Consider the following 27054-nt stretch of genomic DNA (forward strand, 5'->3'; position numbering starts at 1 on the left):
GCATTAGCACAGCTCCGCATTCACAGGCTGCAGTGCCAGCGCTGATGCAGCCTCCTGCTGTTCTGCACCTGCAGTTACATCCCAAACGCACACATTTGTCATTGGCCTGTCTCGGTCCCCTTCGCAGACTTTTGACATTGAGCTGCTTTCTACATCTGAGCCGCATCTAAACCGAGAAGCGTGCTTCATATCTAATCCAGTTGGAGAGATCATCACATCCTCGGTGCCGCAGTACCAGCTGCTCTTAAGCTCGCCTGTCTCCCTGCTTCTCTCTCTGCTGCAGTATCCTCTCCGACCCGTTTGAAGCCTCCCACACCCCCCGGCAGAGCTTACCGCGGCCCGGCGCAGACGGGGGAACCCCCACAGCGGGTTGGACTCGGCCATGGCTTCTGGCGCTGCCCGGTTCTGCCCTGGACTAACCGGGCCCGGGACGTCTGCAGCGGGACGCGGTGTCGGGAGCGAGCTGCCGCAGCGATGGCACTGTAGCCACTGCAGTGTCCGGGTGGGCCGAGCGGCGCGCCGAGTGCGCACCTCAGCATACGTAGCTGGGCTCTGGACCGGGATGGCGGGGTGTGTTCTGCTCACCTGACGTCAAAAGTCTGAAAGAGTTGCTCCAAGAGCACCGAGCTCCTGTCGCTCTGAACTTTGGACGCATAAAATAACCCGTTCAGCTGTTTCCTCACATGGAAGAAATGTAGTTATTTCAACAAGAACCCCCCAAAAAATCTACCAAGCCCCGCTCAATACATTCAATATTCAAACTGTTTTTTCTCCTCTTTACTTTATATAAAAAAATGTATATTTCTCATTCTTCTCTTATTTATTTTATTTTAAATTCACAACAACTGCGACAAAACAACTGTCCTCACATTAGGAGCAAGAGAAGGTTTTTACTGAAACATTCTTCCGTGGATCCGCCAGGTGGCGCTTTAAAGCAGGAGATTCACCTGCAGCTGCCATAAAGACCAAAGATCTGAGGTCAGAAAGTGCCTTTTTTCACACTTTTGGGTGCCCCGGGGGGGGATTGCATGATAAAAACTAGGAAGAAGAGCATAAAATAAAACTATTAAAATCTTATAACCTCAGAATATAGACACAATTCCAGCAATTTGTTTAGAAACTAAACCATTTATCCAACGTTTTACGCATCAGGATGTGATAAAATTGAATCTAGCTCTTGCCGGGTCTTAGAATTTGATGAATACAACCTTAGATTAACAACACATGATGTACTGGAATGTGTTTTCATATAAATTGTGCTTCTAATCAGCAACAATCAGAGAAGTATTCACTCTCTGTGTGACCTCAACGGTCTTTGTCTGGGTCTTTGCACCATCTTGCTTCTTTTCTCTTTGAGTTCAGTCATTCTGTTGTAGGTTTGCTGCTCTTTTGGGGATTACTGTCCTGTTGCATTACCCAAATTCAGCCAAGCTTTAGCTGTCGGACAGATGGTCTCACATTTAACGGCAGAATACTTTGACACATGAGTTCATGGGTGACTCAATGGTTCCTGATTCTGAAAACAGGCCCAAATCGTCAACCCTTCACCACCTTAACACCTACACACTTGTTCACTTTGGGTTTTTTCTCATTGCACGGGCACAAACGGTAACTTTTAACATGCTAAATGAGGCCTGTAGAGCCTGAGGTGTTGCTCCTGGGTTTTTTACAGCTTCTCTGGGCTCTGGGGTGGATTTGCTGAGACGTCCGCTCCTGAGAGGGTTGACAGCTGTCTTTGTAGAATGATGGACTCCAGATAGTCTGGAAATGGCCTTATAACCCTTCCCAGACTGATGGGCAGCAACAGATCATTGCTGGTGTCTTTCCTCCTTGGCATCATGCTAAAACACACCTGAAAACTGACAGAACTTCTGCTTTTATAGAGCTTTTATAGAGCTTTTCACACTGACTGATGATCAGTAAATCAGAGCATTGATCAGCAGCTCCTGGCTGCTATCGTTCTCTCTTCAATAATATGGAAGCAGTGGACTTTGACCTTCTGCCATTGTTTCTGAAACCTGATAAGAAGCATTTTATTTTTTTAATTATGTCAGAATTGAAAGATCGTCTCTTATCGTCTTATTTTACAAACCAGAGACTCATCTGGTGATTTTTAATGAAAGATTATGGATCCTATGCTCATCTTTCCTAAGAAGATGCAAAAACGTGAAAGTATTCATCACACAGTTAGACGGTATCATCTAAGTCATTTTGCATTAAGCCACCGTTGAACATTAAGTTGACTTATTTAAGTGGTTCAATTTTCTGTATAACAACTCAATGTATTTTATACTCTTCAGTACATCATTATAGGGTGTTAAAGTGCCAGCTTTTGCTGACTATTAGCTAGCTTGTAGTAACAATAGTTGTCAAATAAATGAACACGAGTAATAAGTTCAGTATCTGCCTACTTTAGCACAAAGCTTTGATTCCCTTCATCAGTTTAGGCCTCTGCACCGGTGTTCTTCAGTCGGGGATCCACTTCAGTACGTGACCAAACTTCCTCATTATATAAATGTTTCCTTTTATCTCCAGATCAAAAATGATGGTGGTTAGGCAGAATATCCTAAAAGCAAGGAAGCTAAGTATCTATTAAAAAACCTCTAACAACTGAAGCTTCTCACTTGAAATATCCACACTGATGATGAAGCTTGAAAAGCCAAACCCATACAGCCACTTTATATTAAAAACAGGCGTTTTATGGAGCCAGAACAACAGAACCAGTGTCGTGTTGTTCCCCTTCTTGAACCTTTTCCACTCTCGGTCCTATTTCAAGCAAAGTTTTTCACACTTTATGCCTATTTGCTGTTACTTTATGCTGCTTCCTCCTCATTCTTTCCACTTGAGCTTGTTATAATGGACTTCAGAAAATATTCAAGGGGTTTCAAAGGTTGCAGGGAATGCACTTAATCCCATTTAATCTTTGGCACTTTACTGAGACAGCGTTGAATAAGCTTAATCCGACACTGCCGTCGACGCTCCATCATCCGTACCGTAACGTGACTGAGAGTCGTTAATCTGCTCAGATCAGACACACTTTTCCACATATGGCTCAAATGTTAGAAAACAGAGCCTTTATCTTTACCTTTTACCAAAAAGAATTTAAAAATATTCTGGCGTTTATCATATTTTATCATTTGCAAAAAAAAAATGTACGTTCTCTTCTGAGAAAAATGTCTTTAATGTGCAATATCTTTACCTTTTGCCAGCTTTTATTAACAACTCTGCGACGGAAGAATAAGCTTTTAGGAGAAATCCTTCTGATGTTTGCTTCTAATTAACACAGTTTGAGGTCCGGCTCACAGATCAAGATAAAAATAGCAGCTTTAGAGGCTATTATTAAACCCACCTTTGGTGACAAATGTCACACATGCTTTCTTAGAACATCTCTTTTCACATAAATTAAACCCAGTATTAAAGACCTAAAGGTTCCTTGATTGAATCTCCTTTGTTTTTAGGGTTAAAGTGAATTTTATTCCTTGATGTGTGGCGGTGATGAGGGGGATTATCAGCCTACTACTATCGCAGCCATGTGGCAGCTAAAGTGTGGCTGTTGATTTTGCTGGGTGACAATTTTAGCCCCTTTGTAGTTTAAAACAGCTATCCGCTGATTACTTAATTGGATTATGGAAGAGGGAAGGACAGCAATGATGAACTGGTTAAATCCGAACGATAGATGGGGGAAGCCACTATAAAAGGCAGAACAACTGTTGTATTCCACACACACATCTCAGCCTGACACACTCTGCCAAGGTGCCACGCAACTGAGAATAGGTAAGACTTCTTCATCTTCATAATGGGATGGTTGGAAGGATGGAGGCGTAAAAATGACTGATGGAGATAGGTGACTGAGTGAGAATATACTAATGAGGGGCGAGCTTTTACTTTAGAGATTATGCTGGGCTAAGCAGAAACAATGCATTGTTTAATTTAGATTATCCATGAATCTATAGCTTCTCCACATAAATGTATTATAGAGGAAAATGGGATGAATCATTTAACACTTTGGGCTCCCCTCCTTGCAGGAAAGTTATCATAAAACCTCTGCTTTCTGTCATCATCCAGGTGTTCCTATGTGTTCCACATATCAGCAGGTTTTACAGGTCATATAATGAGCGTTATTGTTGATAATGAACAACAACGAGCCAATCAGAACAGAGGAATCCAGCTGGGCTGTACCTCTCCGTGGTGCTGAAACGCACAAACACACCAAATCTCTTCTGAAGCCTGTTTCTCAGCTTTCAGCTTCTGTTCCTGTCAGCAGAACAGTGATCATACGACCAAATGTTTATTTATGAGGCCAGTAAGGAATCGGGGGTGCATGTTTTGAAGAATCCCAGACAGGATGGACGACATCGTACAGAACAGATTTACTGGTTTGCAGTAGATTTCTCCACTCCAGGAAGTCTTTCTGCATCAAGCAACTCAATGTTCTACTCAACCTTTTCCATTTATCTCCCACAGTGAAAATAAACAAAAAAAGAACAAAAAGGTCCATCATTTTAACACTTTTCCAAGCTTACAAAAGGTTAATAAATAGGAGGAGATGGGGGACAACACATCCATATTCACTCTTGACTTGATACTAGAATCTGTCTCCTGATTTTGGTGATAAAGTCCGTGCTTCTGGCTTTTAAATGTTTAATTTTCAGGTCCATCACACCTGAGGGTGACAGCAATGAAACAAATGCTTTTATCTCTTTTAACCTGTCAGCAGTCGTCTTTAATTCAGAACCACAGATGTCTTCTGCAGGACTTGGTGTTCAAGTACAGGTGGTTTTAACCATTTGACTGTCTTTGTCTAGAACTCTGGGTTTGGAACCGCTTTTACCTCACAAGGGAGACACATTGTGACATAATCTTGATCAATGTAAATCTGTAGTGTTTGTTGGATGGAGGCCAGTTAGCAGCTAGAGAATTACAGCTTTGGCACTTCCCTTTAACACCAGGGGCATAATCTTATCAAAAAGGATTAACCTTCTCTAGCCTTAAAACAAAATATCACTCCAGCTGTCAGATAGCTGACAGAAGGTGTGGAATTAATGTTTTAATTACAGTTCACGACAAACACCGAGACTCACTGACAATTCAACCTTTTTCTCTTCTTTTCTTCCAGCAGACCGCTTGAAAACATAATCCAGAGATGGCAAAGTAAGTCTTTTTTTAACTTATTTTCTGTCTGTGAAGTAAAGGTAATTTTCCTACTTGGCTTCTCATTTGCTTTAAATCCATCTTTAAGATAATTTATCTTCCAAAAGCACAACAATCTAACATTTTCTTGCTGATAAGACTGTGATTAAACTGTTAATTTGAGAGTCCTGAACTTTTTCTTAAACAAAAATCATCAAACAAACAAAAAAAAGGACCAAATATATCAGCACCAGACAATCAAAATAAATCAAGTAACAAAAGATAATTCCTGAAACCGACAAGCTTTTGAAAGTCCGTTATTTGTGGTTCCTAAGGGCCGAGGCAGTGGTGTGTTATTTGGAATATAGCCTCAGAAATTAACTGGTAATCAGCTTCCTCTGATCACAGGGGTAATCACCTGTTTGGGAACACTGTCTCAGGCATTTGTGGCTCCCTCACCTGACCCACCCTCTCAATCCGGGCAGGATGAGGTAAAGCTGCTCCACACTTAGCTATTCCTAACTGGATGAACTGGAATAAGGAATCACTGACCTTTCTGCCCCAGGCCAAGAAAACAAATCATCTTTTAAACCTCTCTGCAACCTCTTTCTCTCAGTTTTCTGGAGATAATGTGAGTAAATATGAGTTCTAAATTGGTATTTCTGCTGTCTCACTCATAGGATTTTCAAGAAGACCAGTGGAAATGGAGGGGTGAGTCTTTTTTCTACTTATTTTTACACTGATTAAAAAATCCCTTTCATGGATTCAATTCAATTCAATTCAATTGCTAAAAAAAAAGCTAAAACTGGAGAAACATGATCTCTCCTGTTAGTTCTCTGGCTGCAGCATTTTGGATCAGCTGGAGGCTTTTCAGAGAATATGTGGGACAGCCCAATAATAAGGAATTACAGTAGTTCAGTCCTGAAGGAACAGATGCATGGAGCAGTTTCTCTGCATCACCCTGAGACAGGATGTTCCTGATTTTAGCAATATTACGAAGGTGAAAGAAGGCAGTCCTAGAAACCAGTTTTATATGTGTGTCAAATGATAAATTCTGGTCAAAAATAACTCCACGGTTCCTCACTATAGAACTAGAAGCCAAGGAAATACCATCTAGAGTAACTATAACTGGACAATTTCTCCCTGAAGCGCTCAGGTCCAAAGAGAACAACTTCAGTTTTGTCTGAATTTAAAAGCAGAAAGTTCTGAGTCATCCAGGTCTTTGTCTTTAAGAAATGCTTGTCTTAAACCTATTGGTTTCATCTGGTTTCATAGATAAGTACAGCTGAGTATCATCAGCATAACAATGGAAATTTATGCCATGCTGTCTGATAATGTTACCTAATGGAAGCATGTACAAAGTAAAAAGAATCGGTCCAAGCACAGAACCCTGAGGAACTCCATGAGGAAGATTCTTCTTGATGAGCTCTAACCCGCTTCCTCTCCCTGTGTGACAGCTGACCCTCTACCTGGGGAAGAGGGACTACGTGGACCACGTCACCCAAGTGGACAGAGTTGGTGCGTTTCTTGTTCACTTTGACTCTTTGTGCAGCTGCAGCTTCCTGATTTTAATCACAACCTTTTTATAGATGGCGTTGTGAAGGTGGACCCAACTGATTTTGGAGACAGAAAAGGTAACGTTGTTGTTAATCTCTTCAGAAAAAATACAAGCAGCTTGAGTCAAATGTGTGATGAAATGATGTATCTTCCCTGATGTTTTCACAGCTTTCGTGCAGATGGCGTGCGCCTTCCGTTACGGTACCGATGATCTGGATGTAATGGGCCTGTGCTTCAGGAAGGACATCTGGATCCACCAGATGCAGATCTACCCGGATGGCAGCAAGCCCGAACTGAGCGCCATGCATGACACCCTGATGAAGAAGGCGGGAGACAATGCCTACCCATTCTCCTTTGATGTATGGGAAGAGTTTAAGGCCTCAGCTGAAATCAAATGTCGTTCACTGATGCTTTAAAATAAAGTTATATGATTTGAATTGGCCACATTTTGTTCTGCTTTATACTTCTGCACCTCTAAGTAATAGATGTGGGACAATAATGGACTTAGAACTTGACTAAATCTATTTGTTATCGCGTAATGTCCTGAAAAGGATTCGATGACCTAAAAGCAGATACTTTCCATTTAAATGTAATCCTTGAAAATATAGTGTTTATAAACAGGTCAGATATGAATAACTCTGCTCTTTAGATACAAACTTTTCTCTTTGTTCCTTCAGATTCCAACAAATCTTCCGTGCTCAGTCTCTCTGCAGCCTGGGCCCGATGACAAGGGGAAGGTCAGCCAATCTCGTCAATCCGCCAACACTTTCCTACGACCATAAACTTGGCGTAAAAGCAGGAATTTCAGATTGCTATTAACATTTTATCTTACTTTACAGGCTTGTGGTGTTGACTTTGAAATAAAAACTTACCTTGCCAAGGAGAAAAACAACCCTGATGAAAAAGTTGAAAAGAAGTGGGTCATTTCCTAATCTGCCCGGCTGCTATTATCTCTCCTGTTTCTCCTTCTTCGACCATCACCTTGAACTTCTCTCCTCTTCTGCCCAAACAGGGACACTGCTCGCCTCGTCATCCGTAAAATCCAGTTTGCGCCCAGTCAGGTGGGCGCCGGGCCCAAGGCTGACATCTGCAAAAGCTTCATGATGTCCGACAAACCGGTTCACCTAGAAGCATCAATGGAGAAAGATGTACGGTGGCAAAAATGTTCAAATACATGCATTTTCCATCCTCATAGGCAGCTTAAACTGACTGAGCTTTATTTGTCACTAATATGACTTCATTTTCTGGTTTTCCGCAGCTCTACTTTCACGGAGAACCCGTACCAATCAAAATCAAGATCAATAACGAGAGCAATAAGATTGTGAAGAAAATCAAAATTAGTGGTGGGTACCTGCTTGTAGAGATGTCTTTACACAGATTGAATCCCCTGACTGTCAGAAGAGCAAATTTCAGGTGTTTTTCCCCCTTTTTTCCTACTTTCGCAGTGGACCAAACCACAGACATCGTCCTCTACTCGGCAGACAAATACACCAAGACCATTCTTACCCAAGAGTTTGGGTACGTAGGGAAAGGAGACTGGAAATACAGAAAGGATCACATGCATTGGCACAGTTTGATGTGTCTATGGGTGCAAATGTTTGTGTTTTTGTTCTGTACAGAGAGACAGTGGACTCCAATGGCACCTTTGAGAAATCTCTGACCATCACACCCCAGCTGTCTGAAAACAAGGAGAAAAGAGGTCTGGCTCTGGACGGACGGCTGAAGGACGAGGACACTAACTTGGCCTCCACCACCATGTTAGTGCACAAACACAGCAGACATGTGCTTTCACTGTTGGACAGTTTTGAAAATGTTGCCATCTAGATATAAATCTGACTGGCTTTTAGTTGAAAGTACAGATGCAGCAGAGGGCCACAGGCTGGGTTTCACCCAAAATGCGGCACCTGGGGCACCTGCTCAAACAGCTGACTCCACCTGTCACCCCAATGATTGAGCACTTTGCTAAATTAGACCCACAATCCCTTAAATCCCTGTAATTCCTCCTCCACAGTCTGCGGCCGGGTCTCGACAAAGAGGTGTTGGGTATCCTGGTCACCTACAAGATTAAAATCAACCTGATGGTGGCCGGAGGAGGGTGAGTCCGGGTCTATTTCAGCACTTTAGTCAAAAGGAAAACTAAAAGTTTAAAACAAATCTGAAGAAAGATGGTTTCCTTTCTGTCCTCAGCCTGCTGGGCGGCCTCACTTCCAGGTAAGCAGCATCGATAACAGCAATCATATCACAGCCCATAACTTTCCCTCTGTGCTGATTTACCTCTTTCCTGTGCAGTGACGTCTCTGTGGAGCTGCCACTGAACCTGATGCACCCCAAGCCTCAAGGTACTTTTTCAAATATCACACGGTTCGGAAACTCAAAGCTGAGAGAGCCTCTCACAGTTGATACTTACTAATGGTTTTACTCTCTCATCCTATTATTTCCTTCTTCCTAAAATCCCTCCAAACTGGACAGAGTAAAGGTTTCACTTCACTGTAAGTATTCATTCTAGTTTTGGAGCTATTACAACTCACTGGATATAACTTTTTTCTACAACTTCACATTATTTCATATGAAAGGCTGATGTTTTTTAGACTTATCTCATGTATTTTGTTACTGTCTTGTTCAAATATACTCATTACTCAACCTTTCTCAGCTGCAACATGAAAGTGACTTTAATGAATACATAACAATCATTTTAATTTGTTTTTGTTTGCTTAATTGTACAATCTCCACTGATATTTATTGTGAATAAAAGAGAAAACAACTAAACACCATATGGTCTAAGAATAATGTAAAAAAAATAGATTAATTACCTTTATAGTCAGTTAATGTTATAATTTATGTTAGATTAAGCTCAAAGATCTTCTATGTGTTAATCTAACATGTAATTCTGCATTTAAGATCATATTTAATAAAAATATGATCTTAAATGCGGAATTACATGTTATATATATATAAAATATATAATATGTATATATATTTTATATAATCCAAATACTGTGTTACAACTTCTCCATATTTTTACTGCTTTCCAGAGAGGAGGTTACTCTGCAGGTTGAGAAGACACCAGCAGAAAGATAAAGAAGAAGAAACAAAGGGAAGTGACACAAAATGAAGAAGAAGAAGAAGAAGAAGAGGAAGAAGAAGAAGAAAAAGAAGAAGACTGGTGTCCTGAAAACAAATAATAATAACAAGCAACTAAAGTCAAAACCTTTTCAAAACAACATGGATATAAGATGTAACATCAGTTTTTTTTTTGGTGTTGTTGTTTATGTTTTTGCGGTCAGATTATTGTTAATTAGCTGTAAAGAAAGTGTTTAGATAACAAATCTGAATCCAACACAAGACTCATTTAGAAACACACAAACATACGAAGAATTTTCCCGCCTCCTTTGAGAATATGAGATGCAGGAAGAACCAAAACAGATCGAGGCTCACAGGAGCCACAGTGCTTTCTGTGATCATCTCAATAAATAATGCATTTAATGTACCAGATCATGGCTTTGATTGGACTCATAAAGTATCCAAACGTACAATAAAAGGATTTTGAAAACAAATTATGTTTGTGAGGTTTTCTTTTTCAGAATAACATGAAAAATACCTTCAACCGTATGAATGCAACCTTCTGAGGAAAGACTGGGAGATGGTGGGCGTTTCAGCACTTTGGGACGAGTCTCTGTCCGTGGTGCTGAAATGTTAGACCCTCTAACCTTTTTTAAATCTTTCTCTACAGTGTTTAAAGCGACTACGGTCTCGTGTTTATACATATTTACTCTATATAGGCCTTTCAGGGCTTAATCTATGTAATTCTTGTATTGCATACCATCTGTCAAACACATCTTTCCAAAACAAAATGCCGTAAATAATGATCAAATCATCAGTAATGATTCAGTAAAAATGATTTCCACGACTTTGCTGGAGTGATTAATGGATAGAAAGTAAATAAATAAAGATGGAAAAATGATATTAAAAACCAAACAAATCTGTAAACGTAAGAATTCATTACACACACAGTGGCGACTGAAAATTTAACACTTTGGTATTTTCTAAATTTATGCATCTGGGACCAAAATATCATCCAATTTTCAGACAAATCCTTTAGTTGATCGAGTTTTTATATTGCTTTTTTGTTGAGATGCGCTCTGCTTTCAGTATACCTTCATGTGCATTTCCACTAACTGATGACTTGGATATTTAGAAAAACAACTTTATAATTCTTAATAAACACTTTATGAGTCACTTTCCCATGACAGATGTCCTGAGATTGTCCCTAAGAATACACTCGTTTATTTTATAATTAACTGCTCTATCGGCCAAATGCAAGAAAACAGACCCAAACTGTGACATTGATGATACTGATAACAAAAATGATGATAATGATAACGATTAAATGAATAATAATGAGAGGAAGACAACAAAAAAGATCTAATTTGGTGTCATCCATCCACATTTTTGGCTTCCAACAGGTTCCTGACATGTTGGAGAGGGAATGGGATCTTTACCACGCTGCAGAAGAACAGCATTTATTTTTATTACGTTTTCTCTAGGTAGTGGACTAAAAGTAACAATTGTAAAAGATCGTTTTGTGACCTTTTTTAGGTAGTTGTTCATGTTTCATTAGAAATATTTCTGGGTGTATTTTGGTTATATCCATCCATCTTTTTTTCTTCTTTTTTTTACTGTACCTGATTTATACAGTTTAGGTTTGTGGAAACATTGGGTTGCCAATCCATCACTGGCCAGTGGAGAGACAGACAACAAGCTCCCAATAAGCTCCCATTTATACCTTTAGTTGATTTAAAATCATCATGTATGCTAACATGTTCACTTAAACCACTTTAAGAGGTCGCCAGTCCATCACAGGCAAACATATCACTGAAATGTAATTTGTTAGCTAAAACAAGCCGTAGCATTTGCTGATGAGGCTTGATAAGTGATGTAAAGTAATGTTTCCAAGATTTCAATAAATGAAAGAAAAGTCCTTTTACTTCTAATTTTCGCACTTCTGCAGGGAACACAGTGAAGGTCAGACAAAATCTACACCCCAGGAGCAATATGGTTAATATGATTAAGGTATTTCCAGAATCCAGCACTGATAAATAACGTCAAATATAATTAATGTACTTTCACTGAATCAAAAACTATTTAAATTTGCTTTGAAAATTGAGGGCCTTTCCAAAAGAATGTTGTGGTGTTTTCAACCGGTAGAGGGCAGTAAAGTCAGTTACGGGTCCTTAAACGAAGAAGAAGATAAGACGTGACGTCATCACGCACAACGTGTAGCATTGGCGCAACATGGCTTTGAATGGAGGTTTGTGTGCTTAACTGTTATCAGTCTGATAACTCTGACGTTTGTGATGTTTTTTGAACATTTTGGCGATCATATTTACGGTGATTCTCGCGTTTGGTTTTTATTTTTGCCGAGTTTCTGTCGCCGCAGTGTACATAGTTGTTATCTAGACGTTACTTCGGTTGATTTGCTAGCTAGCTTGTCAATATTTCCCGACAGAGCTCCTCGGCTCTGGTTGTCATTTTATAAAAGCAACGCAGCTGTGACAAAATGTTTAAACAAAAGATTTGTCCAAACGTCTCGTGGAATCTCGCGGGTAAAATCGGCCTATATAGATAAGCAGCATATCTGCATTTGACAAGGTTGTGAAGACTTAGACATGTCGCAGATTCTGTGATAAACTCTATATCTGTGCGAAGTTCAGTTAACGCAGCACGTTGTTCCTGACCTGCAGATGAAGACTATGAGTGGGAGCCGCCAACAGAGGCAGAGATGAAGGTGATCCAGGCACGGAGGGAGCGACAAGACAAAATCAGCAAGCTGATGGGAGATTACCTGCTGAAAGGATACAAGATGCTGGGAGACTGTTGCGACATGTGCGGGGTGAGTGAGGGCAGGCTGTCATCATCTGAATCTAAACCACATGGGGGGGTGGAGTGGTGTAACGTGTGTCTGTGGTTTTCCAGACTATTCTTCTTCAGGACAAACAGCAGAAAAACTACTGTGTCGCCTGCCAGGAGTTGGACTCTGATGTTGACAAAGACAACCCTGGTACGTTCAGCTCCTTCATCCTGAGGTGATGCACCGGCAAAATAAAGCTGTTTTATCTCCTCACGTGTCACCTGCCATTCACCACTGCTCCTTCGCCCTTTACGAGCTCTTGTTACAGCGTCTCCCCTTTGTTCCTTCAGCTCTGAATGCACAGGCTGCGTTGTCTCAGGTGAGGGAACGGCAGCTCGCGGCCCAGTCTCCCGCACAGTCCCAGGTCCCTGAACTCAACGCAGATCCCTGCGCGAGTCAAGCAAGTGGGTCAGTCCCTCAGCCCAGACCAGAGCACTGCGAGGGCGCTGCCGCTGGGGGAAGAGCCCTTCTGGCTCCACCAGCGGTTCCTCTTCCTGCAGCTCCCGCCTGCACTGCCCCCGTGGCGCCCGCTCGGCCCGCCGTTAGTCCACAGAGCTCCGCCCTCCAGCCTTTGCTGCAGGAAGCTGAGGAAGCTGTTCTCACTAAACTTCGCTGGGCCACCACTCAGCTACAGAGCTCAGGCTCACTGGAGACGAGCATCCAGCTGTGCGGCCTCATCACCAGCTGCGCCAGTTCGCTGCGCAGCCTCAAGGAGCTCAGCCAGTAACCCCGGTGGACCGGGTGAAACCCTGAAGCAACACGAATGCTGTCTCCACCTGCCTCTCTTTTGGAGGACTGACTCTGGTTTAGCTGAATCCCTGCTTAGAGCTCAATTTAAAATTGGTCCAAAATTGCACTTGAAATAGAATTAAAATGTCAAATTTAACAACGTACTCATGGGTGATTGTAGGCCTCCATCAGGCAGAAATATAATGTTACTGCTTCGTGTGACTGTAAGTTATATTTACGAACATTTTCAAAGCACATTCAGGGTCCGTATTCGATTGAAAACATCTGGCCCACATCTGTGTGTCACATAAAAACAGTGCTCACTAGCATGTCCACATAATAAACCCCCAAAGTTTGATTGATTATGTTAAATGCGTTGAAAATGTTGCTGGTTTCCTGGCCCACACACACGGGACTTTGTGCTGATGAACAACCTACGACTTGACTGTTGGGCTTCAATTAAAGTTTCCGGCATGTTGTTAAGAGACGTCTGTCCTTTGAGACTCTTCCCACAAACCCAGCTGCATCTTCTTGCTGCTCAGTGTTCGCTCAGATTTCTGATGTGCTTTACCGTCTTCTTATTAAAAAGGTTCATTTGAGCTTCTTCATATAAGTGTGTTGGATGTGAGACGATGATGTTCATGTGGCTCAGATGACATTTCTTTATTCGTTATAGCAGCAAAAGCGAGTAAACTGCACTGGATAAGACTAGACGGCATTTTGTCAGCTTCAGTGTTGATCAAAATAGTTTTCTCTGTAGCTGCTGTTAGCTCATAGCTCTGTTATGTGGCTACTTGCAGCTAAAGGAGAGCTAACGGAGGGATTTCTACACAGGCACTCTACTGGGACCACTTCATCCACACGCCCCCCTGCAGCACAGTTTATTCACTCCGTGCTCTGTGACAGTCGGCTAACTTCACACAGAGTTTGCTGCTGATAGTTTTGTGCAACATGGCAGGATATTTATCAGATTTTGAATGAATGAACGTGTGCTATAGCTCTGTTAGCTCATAGCTGCTGTGTTGTTGTTATTGGCGGCTATCGGGGGGCTTATAGAGGGCTTTCTACACACTCATCTACTGATGACATCATCGACGCCCGCCACCGCAGCACAGCTCATTCACTCCGGTAAGAACGTCCATCTTACTCAAAGTCGTCGTTCACGTCGTCAAAATCTGATAAATATCCTGCCATGTTGCACAAAACTATCAGCAGCAAACTCTGTGTGAAGTTAGCCGACTGTCACAGAGCACGGAGTGAATAAACTGTGCTGCAGGGGGGCGTGTGGATGAAGGGGTCCCAGTAGAGTGCCTGTGTAGAAATCCCTCCGTTAGCTCTCCTATAGCTGCAAGTAGCCACATAGCAGCAGCTATGAGCTAACAGAGCTATAGCACACGTTCATTCATTCATTCTTCTTAAAGTATTGGTGAAATAAAGACAGATAATGCCTTATTTAGAGGCTGCATCCTCTAAGCCCCGTTCACTCCGTTATATGGATCTCCAGTTATCTAAATATCTTCCGAAGGACGCCGACTTTCACCAAACTGTTCTCAGTGAGTAGATGAACGTATTTCATGCCAGAAATAAGGTTTAAAAACACCAGAATTCCCCTTTTAATGTTCCAGAGTAAATCAACACCGGTCCAGAGGCTCCGCGGCATATGTCCACAAGAGGGCGCCACGTGCAAATAACAACGCCATAAAGTTGTTAAACGGGGCAAAATGTTTGTGTCTTGCTGTATTAATGGAGACTTGGAAAATTTTGAGATGTTTAAGATGGTGTCAGCGCCACTTCTAATAAGATGTATGTATTTATAACGGGGCTTATAGCGCGTGAGCCTCACCGCCAATCAGCTGTAAAAGGAGACCGCGAGACCAAACGCGCGCACACACAGCCCAGCGTGATACGTTCACTTCCGGTCGGAGCAGGGGCCTGTCAGCGTGCCCCCCCCCCCCCCTCTTTCACAGAGAGCAGGATACAAACAAAGCCCGGAAGCCTGACATTTACCCGACGTTAATTGCGTCTGCTGTGGCCAGATAATTCCCCGTCCACGATGCTTTTGTTCTGTGTTTTTAAAGCGCAACTCTCTGCTCTGCCATGAGAAAACGGCACCTCTGGGTGATGTTCTGACCCTGCTGTGCAGAAAGTTTGCACATTCCTCGGTGGAAGCTGCGTCTCCTGCCGGCTGAGACGCATTGTGCAGGCGCAGCGGTCACGATGGACGCCTCTTTAAGCAGAGACCACCGTGTCGGCGGCGTCCTGGGAGCGGAGGGGCTGCCGCCGCTGCCCAAGAGCCTGAGCGGCATCCTGAGCTCCAGCGGCGGGTCGTGGCGGGACACGGAGAGGGTGCACAGCAAGAGAGCGCGCATCCAGGCTGAAATCAGCGGCGGGGGCGACAGGCAGGCGGTCGCAGCCAAACCGAGGGGTCTGGACGCAGCTTTGGCTCTTCTGCGGAAGGAGATGGTAAGGGATGCGCTCATCTCGTGCACATGTCCCATAAAGGCGTGCTTTGAGAACTTTTACACCCTGAGCTTGGCCGGTTTCTGCTCTCCAGCGGGTTTTAAAGTGGAAAACGAGTCAAACTTTCCGCTTTCTGTCTGCTTCTCTCTTCATCACACTCAGGCTTAGAGGGAAATTCAGATAATAAACTGCTCTGGACTCATTTCATAGTCGACTAGAGAAACAGGCATTTTGTTGGCCCTCTTCACACAACCTACTGGAGAAGAGTTAAACTGCACTGTTAGGATGGTAAACAACATCTTCCATCTGCATTCTGTCTTTTATTTAATGTTTAAACAGGTTTTTACTCCTTTGGGAATGGAATACACTTAATTAACTGATCAGGTGTGAGAAGCTCTGTGAAAGGAGAAGTTTTGGCACTTTGCTGGTCTGGAGCCTTCAGGTATGTGTCAAGGAGGAGAAAATATCAGCAGTGATGCAGGAGAAGCAGCTGACAGTTCAGTTAGAGAGAGAAAACAGAGCAGGTTTGGCTTTCTTGGAAGGATTGCCATTGAAAAGCCTCTTCTCTTAGCCCAGAGCTACATCTCAGACTCTACAGGCCTCGGTTAGCATGTTAAAGGTTAAAGGTCACCCCAAGGTGAAGAAGCCCAGAGCTACATCTCAGACGCTACAGGCCTCAGTTAGCATGCTAAAGGTTAAAGGTCACCCCAAGGTGAAAAAGCCCAGAGCTACATCTCAGACTCTACAGGCCTCAGTTAGCATGCTAAAGGTTAAAGGTCACCCCAAGGTGAAAAAGCCCAGAGCTACATCTCAGACTCTACAGGCCTCAGTTAGCATGCTAAAGGTTAAAGGTCACCCCAAGGTGAAAAAGCCCAGAGCTACATCTCAGACTCTACAGGCCTCAGTTAGCATGTTAAAGGTTAAAGGTCACCCCAAGGTGAAAAAGCCCAGAGCTACATCTCAGACTCTACAGGCCTCAGTTAGCATGCTAAAGGTTAAAGGTCATGACAGCACAGTTAGAAAAAGCCTGAACAAGGATGGCTTGTTTGGAAGGGCTGCAGGAGAAAGCCTCTTCTCTCTAAAAAGAACATGGCAGCACAGCTTAGGTTTGCAAAGCTGCATCTGAACAAAGCTCAAGACTCTGGAACAATGTCCTTTGGACAGACCAGAGCAAAGTGGAGATGTTTGGTCCTAATGCACAGCAGCACGTTTGGAGGAAACCAAACACAGCAGATCAGCACAAACACCTCATACCAGCTGTCAAGCACGGTGGTGGAGGGCTGATGATCTGGGCTGGTTCTGCAGCCACAGGACCTGGGCACCTTGCAGTCATTGAGTCCACCATGAACTCCTCTGGATACCAAAGTATTCTAGAGTCAGATGTGAGGCCATCTGTCCCCCAGCTAAAGCTGGGCTGAAACTGGCTCATCAACAGGACAAAGATCCCAAACACAGCAGCAGATCTACAGCAGAATGTGGGAAAAAGGAAAGAATCAAGGTGTTGCAATGGTCCAGTCAGAGTCCAGACCTCAGCCTGACTGAAATGCTGTGGTGGGACCTTAAGAGAGCTGTGCAGAAACCAAAGCTGCAAACCTCAATGAGCTGAAGCAGCGCTGGAGAGAAGAGGGCCGAGATTCCTCCAGAACCATGAGAGAGACTGATAACGTCCCACAGGAAACCATCACTGCAGCTCACTGCTGCTGAAGCTGCTGGATCAGGGGTTCACTTAGTTTTACACTCACTGCTGCTGAAGCTGCTGGATCAGGGGTTCACTTAGTTTTACTGCAGCTCACTGCTGCTGAAGCTGCTGGATCAGGGGTTCACTTAGTTTTACACTCACTGCTGCTGAAGCTGCTGGATCAGGGGTTCACTTAGTTTTACACTCACTGCTGCTGAAGCTGCTGGATCAGGGGTTCACTTAGTTTCACACTCACTGCTGCTGAAGCTGCTGGATCAGGGGTTCACTTAGTTTCACACTCACTGCTGCTGAAGCTGCTGGATCAGGGGTTCACTTAGTTTTACACTCACTGCTGCTGAAGCTGCTGGATCAGGGGTTCACTTAGTTTCACACTCACTGCTGCTGAAGCTGCTGGATCAGGGGTTCACTTAGTTTTACACTCACTGCTGCTGAAGCTGCTGGATCAGGGGTTCACTTAGTTTTACACTCAATGCTGCTGAAGCTGCTGGATCAGGGGTTCACTTAGTTTTACACTCACTGCTGCTGAAGCTGCTGGATCAGGGGTTCACTTAGTTTTACACTCACTGCTGCTGAAGCTGCTGGATCAGGGGTTCACTTAGTTTTACACTCACTGCTGCTGAAGCTGCTGGATCAGGGGTTCACTTAGTTTATCACTCACTGCTGCTGAAGCTGCTGCTGAAGCTGCTGGATCAGGGGTTCACTTAGTTTTACACTCACTGCTGCTGAAGCTGCTGGATCAGGGGTTCACTTAGTTTTACACTCACTGCTGCTGAAGCTGCTGGATCAGGGGTTCACTTAGTTTTACACTCACTGCTGCTGAAGCTGCTGGATCAGGGGTTCACTTAGTTTTACACTTACTGCTGCTGAAGCTGCTGGATCAGGGGTTCACTTAGTTTTACACTCACTGCTGCTGAAGCTGCTGGATCAGGGGTTCACTTAGTTTATCACTCACTGCTGCTGAAGCTGCTGGATCAGGGGTTCACTTAGTTTATCACTCACTGCTGCTGAAGCTGCTGGATCAGGGGTTCACTTAGTTTCACACTCACTGCTGCTGAAGCTGCTGGATCAGGTGTTCACTTAGTTTTACACTCACTGCTGCTGAAGACTGATAACGTCCCAGCATACAGAAACTGATAACTTAAAGATATTAGTTCAAGCTAAAGCTGATTCTTCTTCATTTTAAAAGAGCTTTTGCTCGATGTTATGAGCTTATATTCATCTCTGGCTTCAGTTACTTCATTCTCAGACCTGATAATGAGTTTATCTCGTTTTATTTTAGTTTTATTATAGTTATTGCTGCTAAAGTTGCTTCTACAAGCTGTTGAATCGCAGGATTTTCACACACTGCTTCTGCACTTTGGTCCAGTTTTAGTTGAATTATGACGCAGCGTAATTTGTCCTTTGCTGTTGTTCATCTGAAGCTGTAAAACTTTAGTGTCGATCCTCTCTTTTCTTCTTCTGGTGTTTTTCTCCAACCAGCAGGGTGCTGGGCAGCTCCAGCGGCTTCACACCAACGAGCCTTTTTGTCCTGTGCTTGTATTTCAGGTGGGTTTGCGTCAGCTCGACATGTCTCTGCTCTGCCAGCTGTGGTCTCTCCATGAGGCCATCCAGGAGTGCAAGGGAGAGGCCTCCTTCACCGCTGATCACGGATCCTCTGAGGAGGACGAGTTGGAGGAGAAGGAGGATGATGAAGAGGCAAACGTCTCACAGCCGTGTCCCAAAGACTCCTTTAATATGGCATGAAGCACATACTGTAGAGACTCTTTTGTACCACAAAGATGTGTCCACTCTATAGACTGCTCCACATTCTTTTCATTTACACTTTGTGACATCAGTGCCTGTATCCGAGTGCATCTGTCTGACACCTTTTAAACTCTTGGTCATTTTTAGCACTCACATATGTGGCCTTTGCCTTTTCTTTTAATGACTTTCTGCTGAACTGTATCAGGTGTGAATCCAGGTGAGTTTCATCTGCACTGGGTGTTGTAAAAGTCTGTTTTTCTCATCCTAGGGAGAGCTTAAAAACTCCAGGGTTTCTGATCCATGTGGAAAAGTGGAAAAGTGGCACCAGTTAGACCACATTTGAGTTCTAGCTTTGGATCCAGTTCGGTTGGAAAAGCCCAAATAAATAAAAGGAAGATCGCATATTGTCAGCTTTTTCTGGACCTGCTTTTAACGGATATTATGACATCATTTAATTAATGTACGCTATGATTATTTATACCAATTAAGATTATTAATGTGAGGTAGTTTCTGATTCAGAAGTCTTTGCTAAGCAGAAACCGAGGAAGACGAGCTGCCTTTTTTTGGACTGTGACTGAGGACGAAAGTCTCAGCATTAAAGTTTGAAAGGCCCGCTCTTTGCCTCCTTCCACCCAGTGGAACGAACACTTTGGCTTCTCAGAACCCGACTCCAGAGGATGGAGAGCATCCTGAGCTGAGAGCTGTAATTACGACGCTTTAAATGCCCCGATTGAATCTATAAAAAACACCACACCATCACAGAGAGAAGGACAAAACGGACTAAAAGTGTCATTATTTATGTCTGAAAAACAGTTCCAAACACAGTTTAGACCCAATGCTCTCAGACAGAAAATATTTTACCCTCGATATAAAAGAGCCAAACACGGGTTGAGCATCTAAAGGACGAGGGACGCCTATAGGCCGGTAGTAACGTCTTCAGAATTCTGCACAAAGAAGAGAGAAAGGAGTGGAAAAGACAGTCTGCATTAAACCAGGAGAAAGCTCCTCTGAAAAGAGCCACTTATACATGTCTCTGTAACCAGCGTCGCCACCATTAGCTCATTGGTTCATGTACAGTGACCCCAGTGTCTCGCCTGCAGCGTCCCACATGATGCTTTGTTAAGTTGTTAAAGACCCACAAGTGGAGCTCAGCGTCAGCTCGTTACAACTGAGAAAGCCTGGCCAGGAAAAGGTAAAAAGAACCGAGAAAGCCTGGCCAGGAAAAGGTAAAAAGAACCGAGAAAGCCTGGCCAGGAAAAGGTAAAAAGAACAGAGAAAGCCTGGCCAGGAAAAGGTAAAAAGAACTGAGAAAGCCTGGCCGGGAAAAGGTAAAGAGAACCGAGAAAGCCTGGCCAGGAAAAGGTAAAAAAGAACCGAGAAAGCCTGGCCGGGAAAAGGTAAAGAGAACCGAGAAAGCCTGGCCAGGAAAAGGTAAAGAGAACCGAGAAAGCCTGGCCAGGAAAAGATAAAAAAAAGAACCGAGAAAGCCTGGCCGGGAAAAGGTAAAAAAGAACCGAGAAAGCCTGGCCGGGAAAAGGTAAAAAAGAACCGAGAAAGCCTGGCCGGGAAAAGGTAAAAAGAACCGAGAAAGCCTGGCCTGGAAAAGGTAAAAAAGAACCGAGAAAGCCTGGCCGGGAAAAGGTAAAAAGAACCGAGAAAGCCTGGCCTGGAAAAGGTAAAAAAGAACCGAGAAAGCCTGGCCGGGAAAAGGTAAAAAGAACCGAGAAAGCCTGGCCGGGAAAAGGTAAAAAGAACCGAGAAAGCCTGGCCAGGAAAAGGTAAAAAGAACAGAGAAAGCCTGGCCAGGAAAAGGTAAAAAGAACTGAGAAAGCCTGGCCGGGAAAAGGTAAAGAGAACCGAGAAAGCCTGGCCAGGAAAAGGTAAAAAAGAACCGAGAAAGCCTGGCCGGGAAAAGGTAAAAAGAACCGAGAAAGCCTGGCCAGGAAAAGGTAAAAAGAACAGAGAAAGCCTGGCCAGGAAAAGGTAAAAAGAACTGAGAAAGCCTGGACGGGAAAAGGTAAAGAGAACCGAGAAAGCCTGGCCAGGAAAAGGTAAAAAAGAACCGAGAAAGCCTGGCCGGGAAAAGGTAAAGAGAACCGAGAAAGCCTGGCCAGGAAAAGGTAAAGAGAACCGAGAAAGCCTGGCCGGGAAAAGGTAAAGAGAACCGAGAAAGCCTGGCCAGGAAAAGGTAAAGAGAACCGAGAAAGCCTGGCCAGGAAAAGATAAAAAAAAGAACCGAGAAAGCCTGGCCGGGAAAAGGTAAAAAAGAACCGAGAAAGCCTGGCCGGGAAAAGGTAAAAAAGAACCGAGAAAGCCTGGCCGGGAAAAGGTAAAAAGAACCGAGAAAGCCTGGCCTGGAAAAGGTAAAAAGAACCGAGAAAGCCTGGCCAGGAAAAGGTAAAAAGAACCGAGAAAGCCTGGCCAGGAAAAGGTAAAAAGAACAGAGAAAGCCTGGCCAGGAAAAGGTAAAAAGAACTGAGAAAGCCTGGCCGGGAAAAGGTAAAGAGAACCGAGAAAGCCTGGCCAGGAAAAGGTAAAAAAGAACCGAGAAAGCCTGGCCGGGAAAAGGTAAAGAGAACCGAGAAAGCCTGGCCAGGAAAAGGTAAAGAGAACCGAGAAAGCCTGGCCAGGAAAAGATAAAAAAAAGAACCGAGAAAGCCTGGCCGGGAAAAGGTAAAAAAGAACCGAGAAAGCCTGGCCGGGAAAAGGTAAAAAAGAACCGAGAAAGCCTGGCCGGGAAAAGGTAAAAAGAACCGAGAAAGCCTGGCCTGGAAAAGGTAAAAAAGAACCGAGAAAGCCTGGCCGGGAAAAGGTAAAAAGAACCGAGAAAGCCTGGCCGGGAAAAGGTAAAAAGAACCGAGAAAGCCTGGCCAGGAAAAGGTAAAAAGAACAGAGAAAGCCTGGCCAGGAAAAGGTAAAAAGAACTGAGAAAGCCTGGCCGGGAAAAGGTAAAAAGAACCGAGAAAGCCTGGCCGGGAAAAGGTAAAAAGAACCGAGAAAGCCTGGCCAGGAAAAGGTAAAAAAGAACCGAGAAAGCCTGGCCGGGAAAAGGTAAAAAAGAACCGAGAAAGCCTGGCCAGGAAAAGATAAAAAAAAGAACCGAGAAAGCCTGGCCGGGAAAAGGTAAAAAAGAACCGAGAAAGCCTGGCCGGGAAAAGGTAAAAAAGAACCGAGAAAGCCTGGCCGGGAAAAGGTAAAAAGAACCGAGAAAGCCTGGCCTGGAAAAGGTAAAAAAGAACCGAGAAAGCCTGGCCAGGAAAAGGTAAAAAGAACCGAGAAAGCCTGGCCGGGAAAAGGTAAAAAGAACTGAGAAAGCCTGGCCAGGAAAAGGTAAAAAGAACCGAGATAGCCTGGCCGGGAAAAGGTAAAAAGAACCGAGAAAGCCTGGCCTGGAAAAGGTAAAAAAGAACTGAGAAAGCCTGGCCAGGAAAAGGTAAAAAGAACCGAGAAAGCCTGGCCGGGAAAAGGTAAAAAGAACTGAGAAAGCCTGGCCAGGAAAAGGTAAAAAGAACTGAGAAAGCCTGGCCAGGAAAAGGTAAAAAAGAACCGAGAAAGCCTGGCCAGGAAAAGGTAAAAAGAACTGAGAAAGCCTGGCCGGGAAAAGGTAAAAAGAACAGAGAAAGCCTGGCCAGGAAAAGGTAAAAAGAACTGAGAAAGCCTGGCCGGGAAAAGGTAAAGAGAACCGAGAAAGCCTGGCCAGGAAAAGGTAAAAAGAACAGAGAAAGCCTGGCCAGGAAAAGGTAAAAAGAACTGAGAAAGCCTGGCCAGGAAAAGGTAAAAAGAACTGAGAAAGCCTGGCCAGGAAAAGGTAAAAAGAACAGAGAAAGCCTGGCCAGGAAAAGGTAAAAAGAACAGAGAAAGCCTGGCCAGGAAAAGGTAAAAAGAACAGAGAAAGCCTGGCCAGGAAAAGGTAAAAAGAACAGAGAAAGCCTGGCCAGGAAAAGGTAAAAAGAACAGAGAAAGCCTGGCCAGGAAAAGGTAAAAAGAACTGAGAAAGCCTGGCCGGGAAAAGGTAAAGAGAACCGAGAAAGCCTGGCCAGGAAAAGGTAAAAAGAACAGAGAAAGCCTGGCCAGGAAAAGGTAAAAAGAACTGAGAAAGCCTGGCCAGGAAAAGGTAAAAAAGAACCGAGAAAGCCTGGCCGGGAAAAGGTAAAAAAGAACCGAGAAAGCCTGGCCGGGAAAAGATAAAAAAAAGAACCGAGAAAGCCTGGCCGGGAAAAGGTAAAAAAGAACCGAGAAAGCCTGGCCGGGAAAAGGTAAAAAAGAACCGAGAAAGCCTGGCCGGGAAAAGGTAAAAAGAACCGAGAAAGCCTGGCCTGGAAAAGGTAAAAAAGAACCGAGAAAGCCTGGCCGGGAAAAGGTAAAAAGAACCGAGAAAGCCTGGCCGGGAAAAGGTAAAAAGAACCGAGAAAGCCTGGCCGGGAAAAGGTAAAAAAGAACCGAGAAAGCCTGGCCGGGAAAAGGTAAAAAAGAACCGAGAAAGCCTGGCCGGGAAAAGGTGTAAAAAGAACCGAGAAAGCCTGGCCGGGAAAAGGTAAAAAAGAACCGAGAAAGCCTGGCCGGGAAAAGGTAAAAAAGAACCGAGAAAGCCTGGCCGGGAAAAGGTAAAAAAGAACCGAGAAAGCCTGGCCGGGAAAAGGTAAAAAAGAACCGAGAAAGCCTGGCCGGGAAAAGGTAAAAAAGAACCGAGAAAGCCTGGCCGGGAAAAGGTAAAAAAGAACCGAGAAAGCCTGGCCGGGAAAAGGTAAAAAAGAACCGAGAAAGCCTGGCCGGGAAAAGGTAAAAAAGAACCGAGAAAGCCTGGCCGGGAAAAGGTAAAAAAGAACCGAGAAAGCCTGGCCGGGAAAAGGTAAAAAGAACCGAGAAAGCCTGGCCGGGAAAAGGTAAAAAGAACCGAGAAAGCCTGGCCGGGAAAAGGTAAAAAGAACCGAGAAAGCCTGGCCGGGAAAAGGTAAAAAGAACCGAGAAAGCCTGGCCGGGAAAAGGTAAAAAGAACCGAGAAAGCCTGGCCGGGAAAAGATAAAAAGAACCGAGAAAGCCTGGCCGGGAAAAGGTAAAGAGAACCGAGAAAGCCTGGCCGGGAAAAGGTAAAAAGAACCGAGAAAGCCTGGCCGGGAAAAGGTAAAAAGAACCGAGAAAGCCTGGCCGGGAAAAGGTAAAAAAAGAACCGAGAAAGCCTGGCCGGGAAAAGGTAAAAAAGAACCGAGAAAGCCTGGCCGGGAAAAGGTAAAAAAGAACCGAGAAAGCCTGGCCGGGAAAAGGTAAAAAAAGAAAGAACCGAGAAAGCCTGGCCAGGAAAAGGTAAAAAGAACCGAGAAAGCCTGACCAGGAAAAGGTAAAAAGAACCGAGAAAGCCTGGCCGGGAAAAGGTAAAAAGAACCGAGATAGCCTGGCCGGGAAAAGGTAAAAAGAACCAAGAAAGCCTGGCCGGGAAAAGGTAAAAAGAACCAAGAAAGCCTGGCCGGGAAAAGGTAAAAAGAACCGAGAAAGCCTGGCCGGGAAAAGGTAAAAAGAACCGAGAAAGCCTGGCCGGGCAAAGGTAAAAAAAGAACTGAGAAAGCCTGGCCGGGAAAAGGTAAAAAGAACCGAGAAAGCCTGGCCGGGAAAAGGTAAAAAGAACCGAGAAAGCCTGGCCGGGAAAAGGTAAAAAGAACCGAGAAAGCCTGGCCGGGAAAAGGTAAAAAGAACCGAGAAAACCTGGCCGGGAAAAGGTAAAAAGAACCGAGAAAGCCTGGCCGGGAAAAGGTAAAAAAAAGAACCGAGAAAGCCTGGCCAGGAAAAGGTAAAAAGAACCGAGAAAGCCTGGCCGGGAAAAGGTAAAAAAAGAACCGAGAAAGCCTGGCCGGGAAAAGGTAAAAAGAACCGAGAAAGCCTGGCCAGGAAAAGGTAAAAAGAACCGAGAAAGCCTGGCCGGGAAAAGGTAAAAAGAACCGAGAAAGCCTCCCGGAGCAGTGGGAAAACCTGTTGAAGAACCCCAAATACGTCCGATGGTGTTACTGTCATGATCTCAATTCAATTCAGTTTTATTTATAAAGCGCCAGATTACAACAATTGTCATCTCAAGGCACTTAAATAATAAAGTCCAATTCAAGCCAATTGGAATTCAATTCATTGTAATTATAATCCAATTAATTCATATGGAGCCAATTCAAAAATAATATCCGAGCTAAGGAAACCAACAGATTGGACCGAAACTGGTCTTCAGTCCAATCTCCCGTCCTGAGCCTGAGGGACTGTGGAAAGGAACGACTCCCTTTAACAGGAAGAAACCTCTGGCAGAACCAGAACCAGGAAGAAACCTCTGGCAGAACCAGAACCAGGAAGAAACCTCTGGCAGAACCAGGAAGAAACCTCTGGCAGAACCAGAACCAGAACCAGGAAGAAACCTCTGGCAGAACCAGAACCAGGAAGAAACGTCTGGCAGAACCAGACTCAGGAAGAAACCTCTGGCAGAACCAGAACCAGGAAGAAACCTCTGGCAGGACCAGAACCAGAAAGAAACCTCTGGCAGAACCAGAACCAGGAAGGGTGGCCATCCGCCTTGATCAGCTGGGGTTTGAGAAGACAGAAAAGAGGGAAAAGAGGGGGGAAAAACACCATAACACCATTCAAAGGATACCTGCTGGAACAGGGAAACACAAGTTAATAACCACAATAATGTCACATGGACATAAAATCAATTGAGAAATTAAAAAGAGAGCAAAGTGAGGAAAGGTGTGACAGGTTCACCACAATCCTGAACCTGCAGTGGTGGCAAAGTCCTGCAGAAAGCCCACAGTCCACATTACACACTGATTTCATTTACTGGCAGCTGGTTCCACAGAGAGGGGCCTGATAACTGAAGGCTCTGCCTCCCATTCTGCTTTTAGGGGCCTGATAACTGAAGGCTCTGCCTCCCATTCTGCTTTTAGGGGCCTGATAACTGAAGGCTCTGCCTCCCTTTCTGCTTTTAGGGGCCTGATAACTGAAGGCTCTGCCTCCCATTCTGCTTTTAGGGGCCTGATAACTGAAGGCTCTGCCTCCCATTCTGCTTTTAGGGGCCTGATAACTGAAGGCTCTGCCTCCCATTCTGCTTTTAGGGGCCTGATAACTGAAGGCTCTGCCTCCCATTCTGCTTTTAGGGGCCTGATAACTGAAGGCTCTGCCTCCCATTCTGCTTTTAGATGATTTCATGTAAAAACTGATGTTTCCCTGCAGGTTTTAGATGTTTCCTGCAGGTTTTAGATGTTTCCCTGCAGGTTTTAGATGTTTTCCTGCAGGTTTTAGATGTTTTCCTGCAGGTTTTAGATGTTTCCCTGCAGGTTTTAGATGTTTCCCTGCAGGTTTTAGATGTTTTCCTGCAGGTTTTAGATGTTTCCCTGCAGGTTTTAGATGTTTCCCTGCAGGTTTTAGATGTTTTCCTGCAGGTTTTAGATGTTTCCCTGCAGGTTTTAGACGTTTCCCTGCAGGTTTTAGATGTTTCCCTGTAGGTTTTAGATGTTTCCCTGCAGGTTTTAGATGTTTTCCTGCAGGTTTTAGATGTTTTCCTGCAGGTTTTAGACGTTTTCCTGCAGGTTTTAGACGTTTCCCTGCAGGTTTTAGATGTTTCCCTGCAGGTTTTAGATGTTTCCCTGCAGGTTTTATATGTTTCCTGCAGGTTTTAGATGTTTCCCTACAGGTTTTAGATGTTTCCTGCAGGTTTTAGATGTTTCCTGCAGGTTTTAGATGTTTCCTGCAGGTTTTAGATGTTTTCCTGCAGGTTTTAGACGTTTTCCTGCAGGTTTTAGATGTTTCCCTGCAGGTTTTAGATGTTTCCTGCAGGTTTTAGATGTTTCCTGCAGGTTTTAGA

The 27054-nt window shown here is 44.2% G+C and overlaps 4 protein-coding genes across 5 annotated transcripts in view; 3 read left to right on the top strand and 1 right to left on the bottom strand.

The window, feature by feature from the left end:
• Positions 1 to 637, bottom strand: part of LOC140280058 (proto-oncogene DBL-like) — a 19559-nt gene extending 18922 nt beyond the window's left edge. For both annotated transcript variants that reach the window (XM_072375315.1, XM_072375314.1), the window contains exon 1: positions 334 to 637. In XM_072375315.1, coding sequence (XP_072231416.1) covers positions 334 to 384 — 51 coding nt within the window. In that variant the 5' untranslated portion in view covers positions 385 to 637. The remainder of the gene's footprint in view (positions 1 to 333) is intronic.
• Positions 383 to 10165, top strand: LOC140280300 (arrestin-C-like). Its single transcript, XM_072375600.1, has 17 exons — positions 383 to 570; positions 922 to 978; positions 5117 to 5151; positions 5777 to 5841; positions 6588 to 6648; positions 6720 to 6764; positions 6856 to 7046; positions 7365 to 7424; positions 7527 to 7603; positions 7700 to 7835; positions 7946 to 8030; positions 8133 to 8205; positions 8307 to 8444; positions 8699 to 8782; positions 8875 to 8898; positions 8977 to 9026; positions 9745 to 10165. The coding sequence occupies exons 1-17, from the start codon at positions 383 to 385 to the stop codon at positions 9867 to 9869; spliced, it is 1494 nt and encodes a 497-aa protein (XP_072231701.1). The 3' UTR covers positions 9870 to 10165.
• A 1762-nt stretch (positions 10166 to 11927) lies between these two features.
• On the top strand, positions 11928 to 13811 carry znrd2 (zinc ribbon domain containing 2). The gene is made up of 4 exons (XM_072374595.1): positions 11928 to 11995; positions 12429 to 12577; positions 12661 to 12745; positions 12886 to 13811. Exons 1-4 carry the CDS (start codon positions 11980 to 11982, stop codon positions 13320 to 13322), a joined length of 687 nt encoding a protein of 228 aa, XP_072230696.1. The 5' UTR covers positions 11928 to 11979; the 3' UTR covers positions 13323 to 13811.
• A 1490-nt stretch (positions 13812 to 15301) lies between these two features.
• On the top strand, positions 15302 to 19621 carry fam89b (family with sequence similarity 89 member B). The gene is made up of 2 exons (XM_072374766.1): positions 15302 to 15787; positions 19029 to 19621. Exons 1-2 carry the CDS (start codon positions 15542 to 15544, stop codon positions 19224 to 19226), a joined length of 444 nt encoding a protein of 147 aa, XP_072230867.1. The 5' UTR covers positions 15302 to 15541; the 3' UTR covers positions 19227 to 19621.
• Positions 19622 to 27054: the final 7433 nt, after the last annotated feature.

The sequence above is a fragment of the Leuresthes tenuis genome, unplaced genomic scaffold, assembly GCF_036924035.1.
Source record: "Leuresthes tenuis unplaced genomic scaffold, fLeuTen1.0.hap1 SCAF_21, whole genome shotgun sequence".
NCBI classification, from domain to species: domain Eukaryota; kingdom Metazoa; phylum Chordata; class Actinopteri; order Atheriniformes; family Atherinopsidae; genus Leuresthes; species Leuresthes tenuis.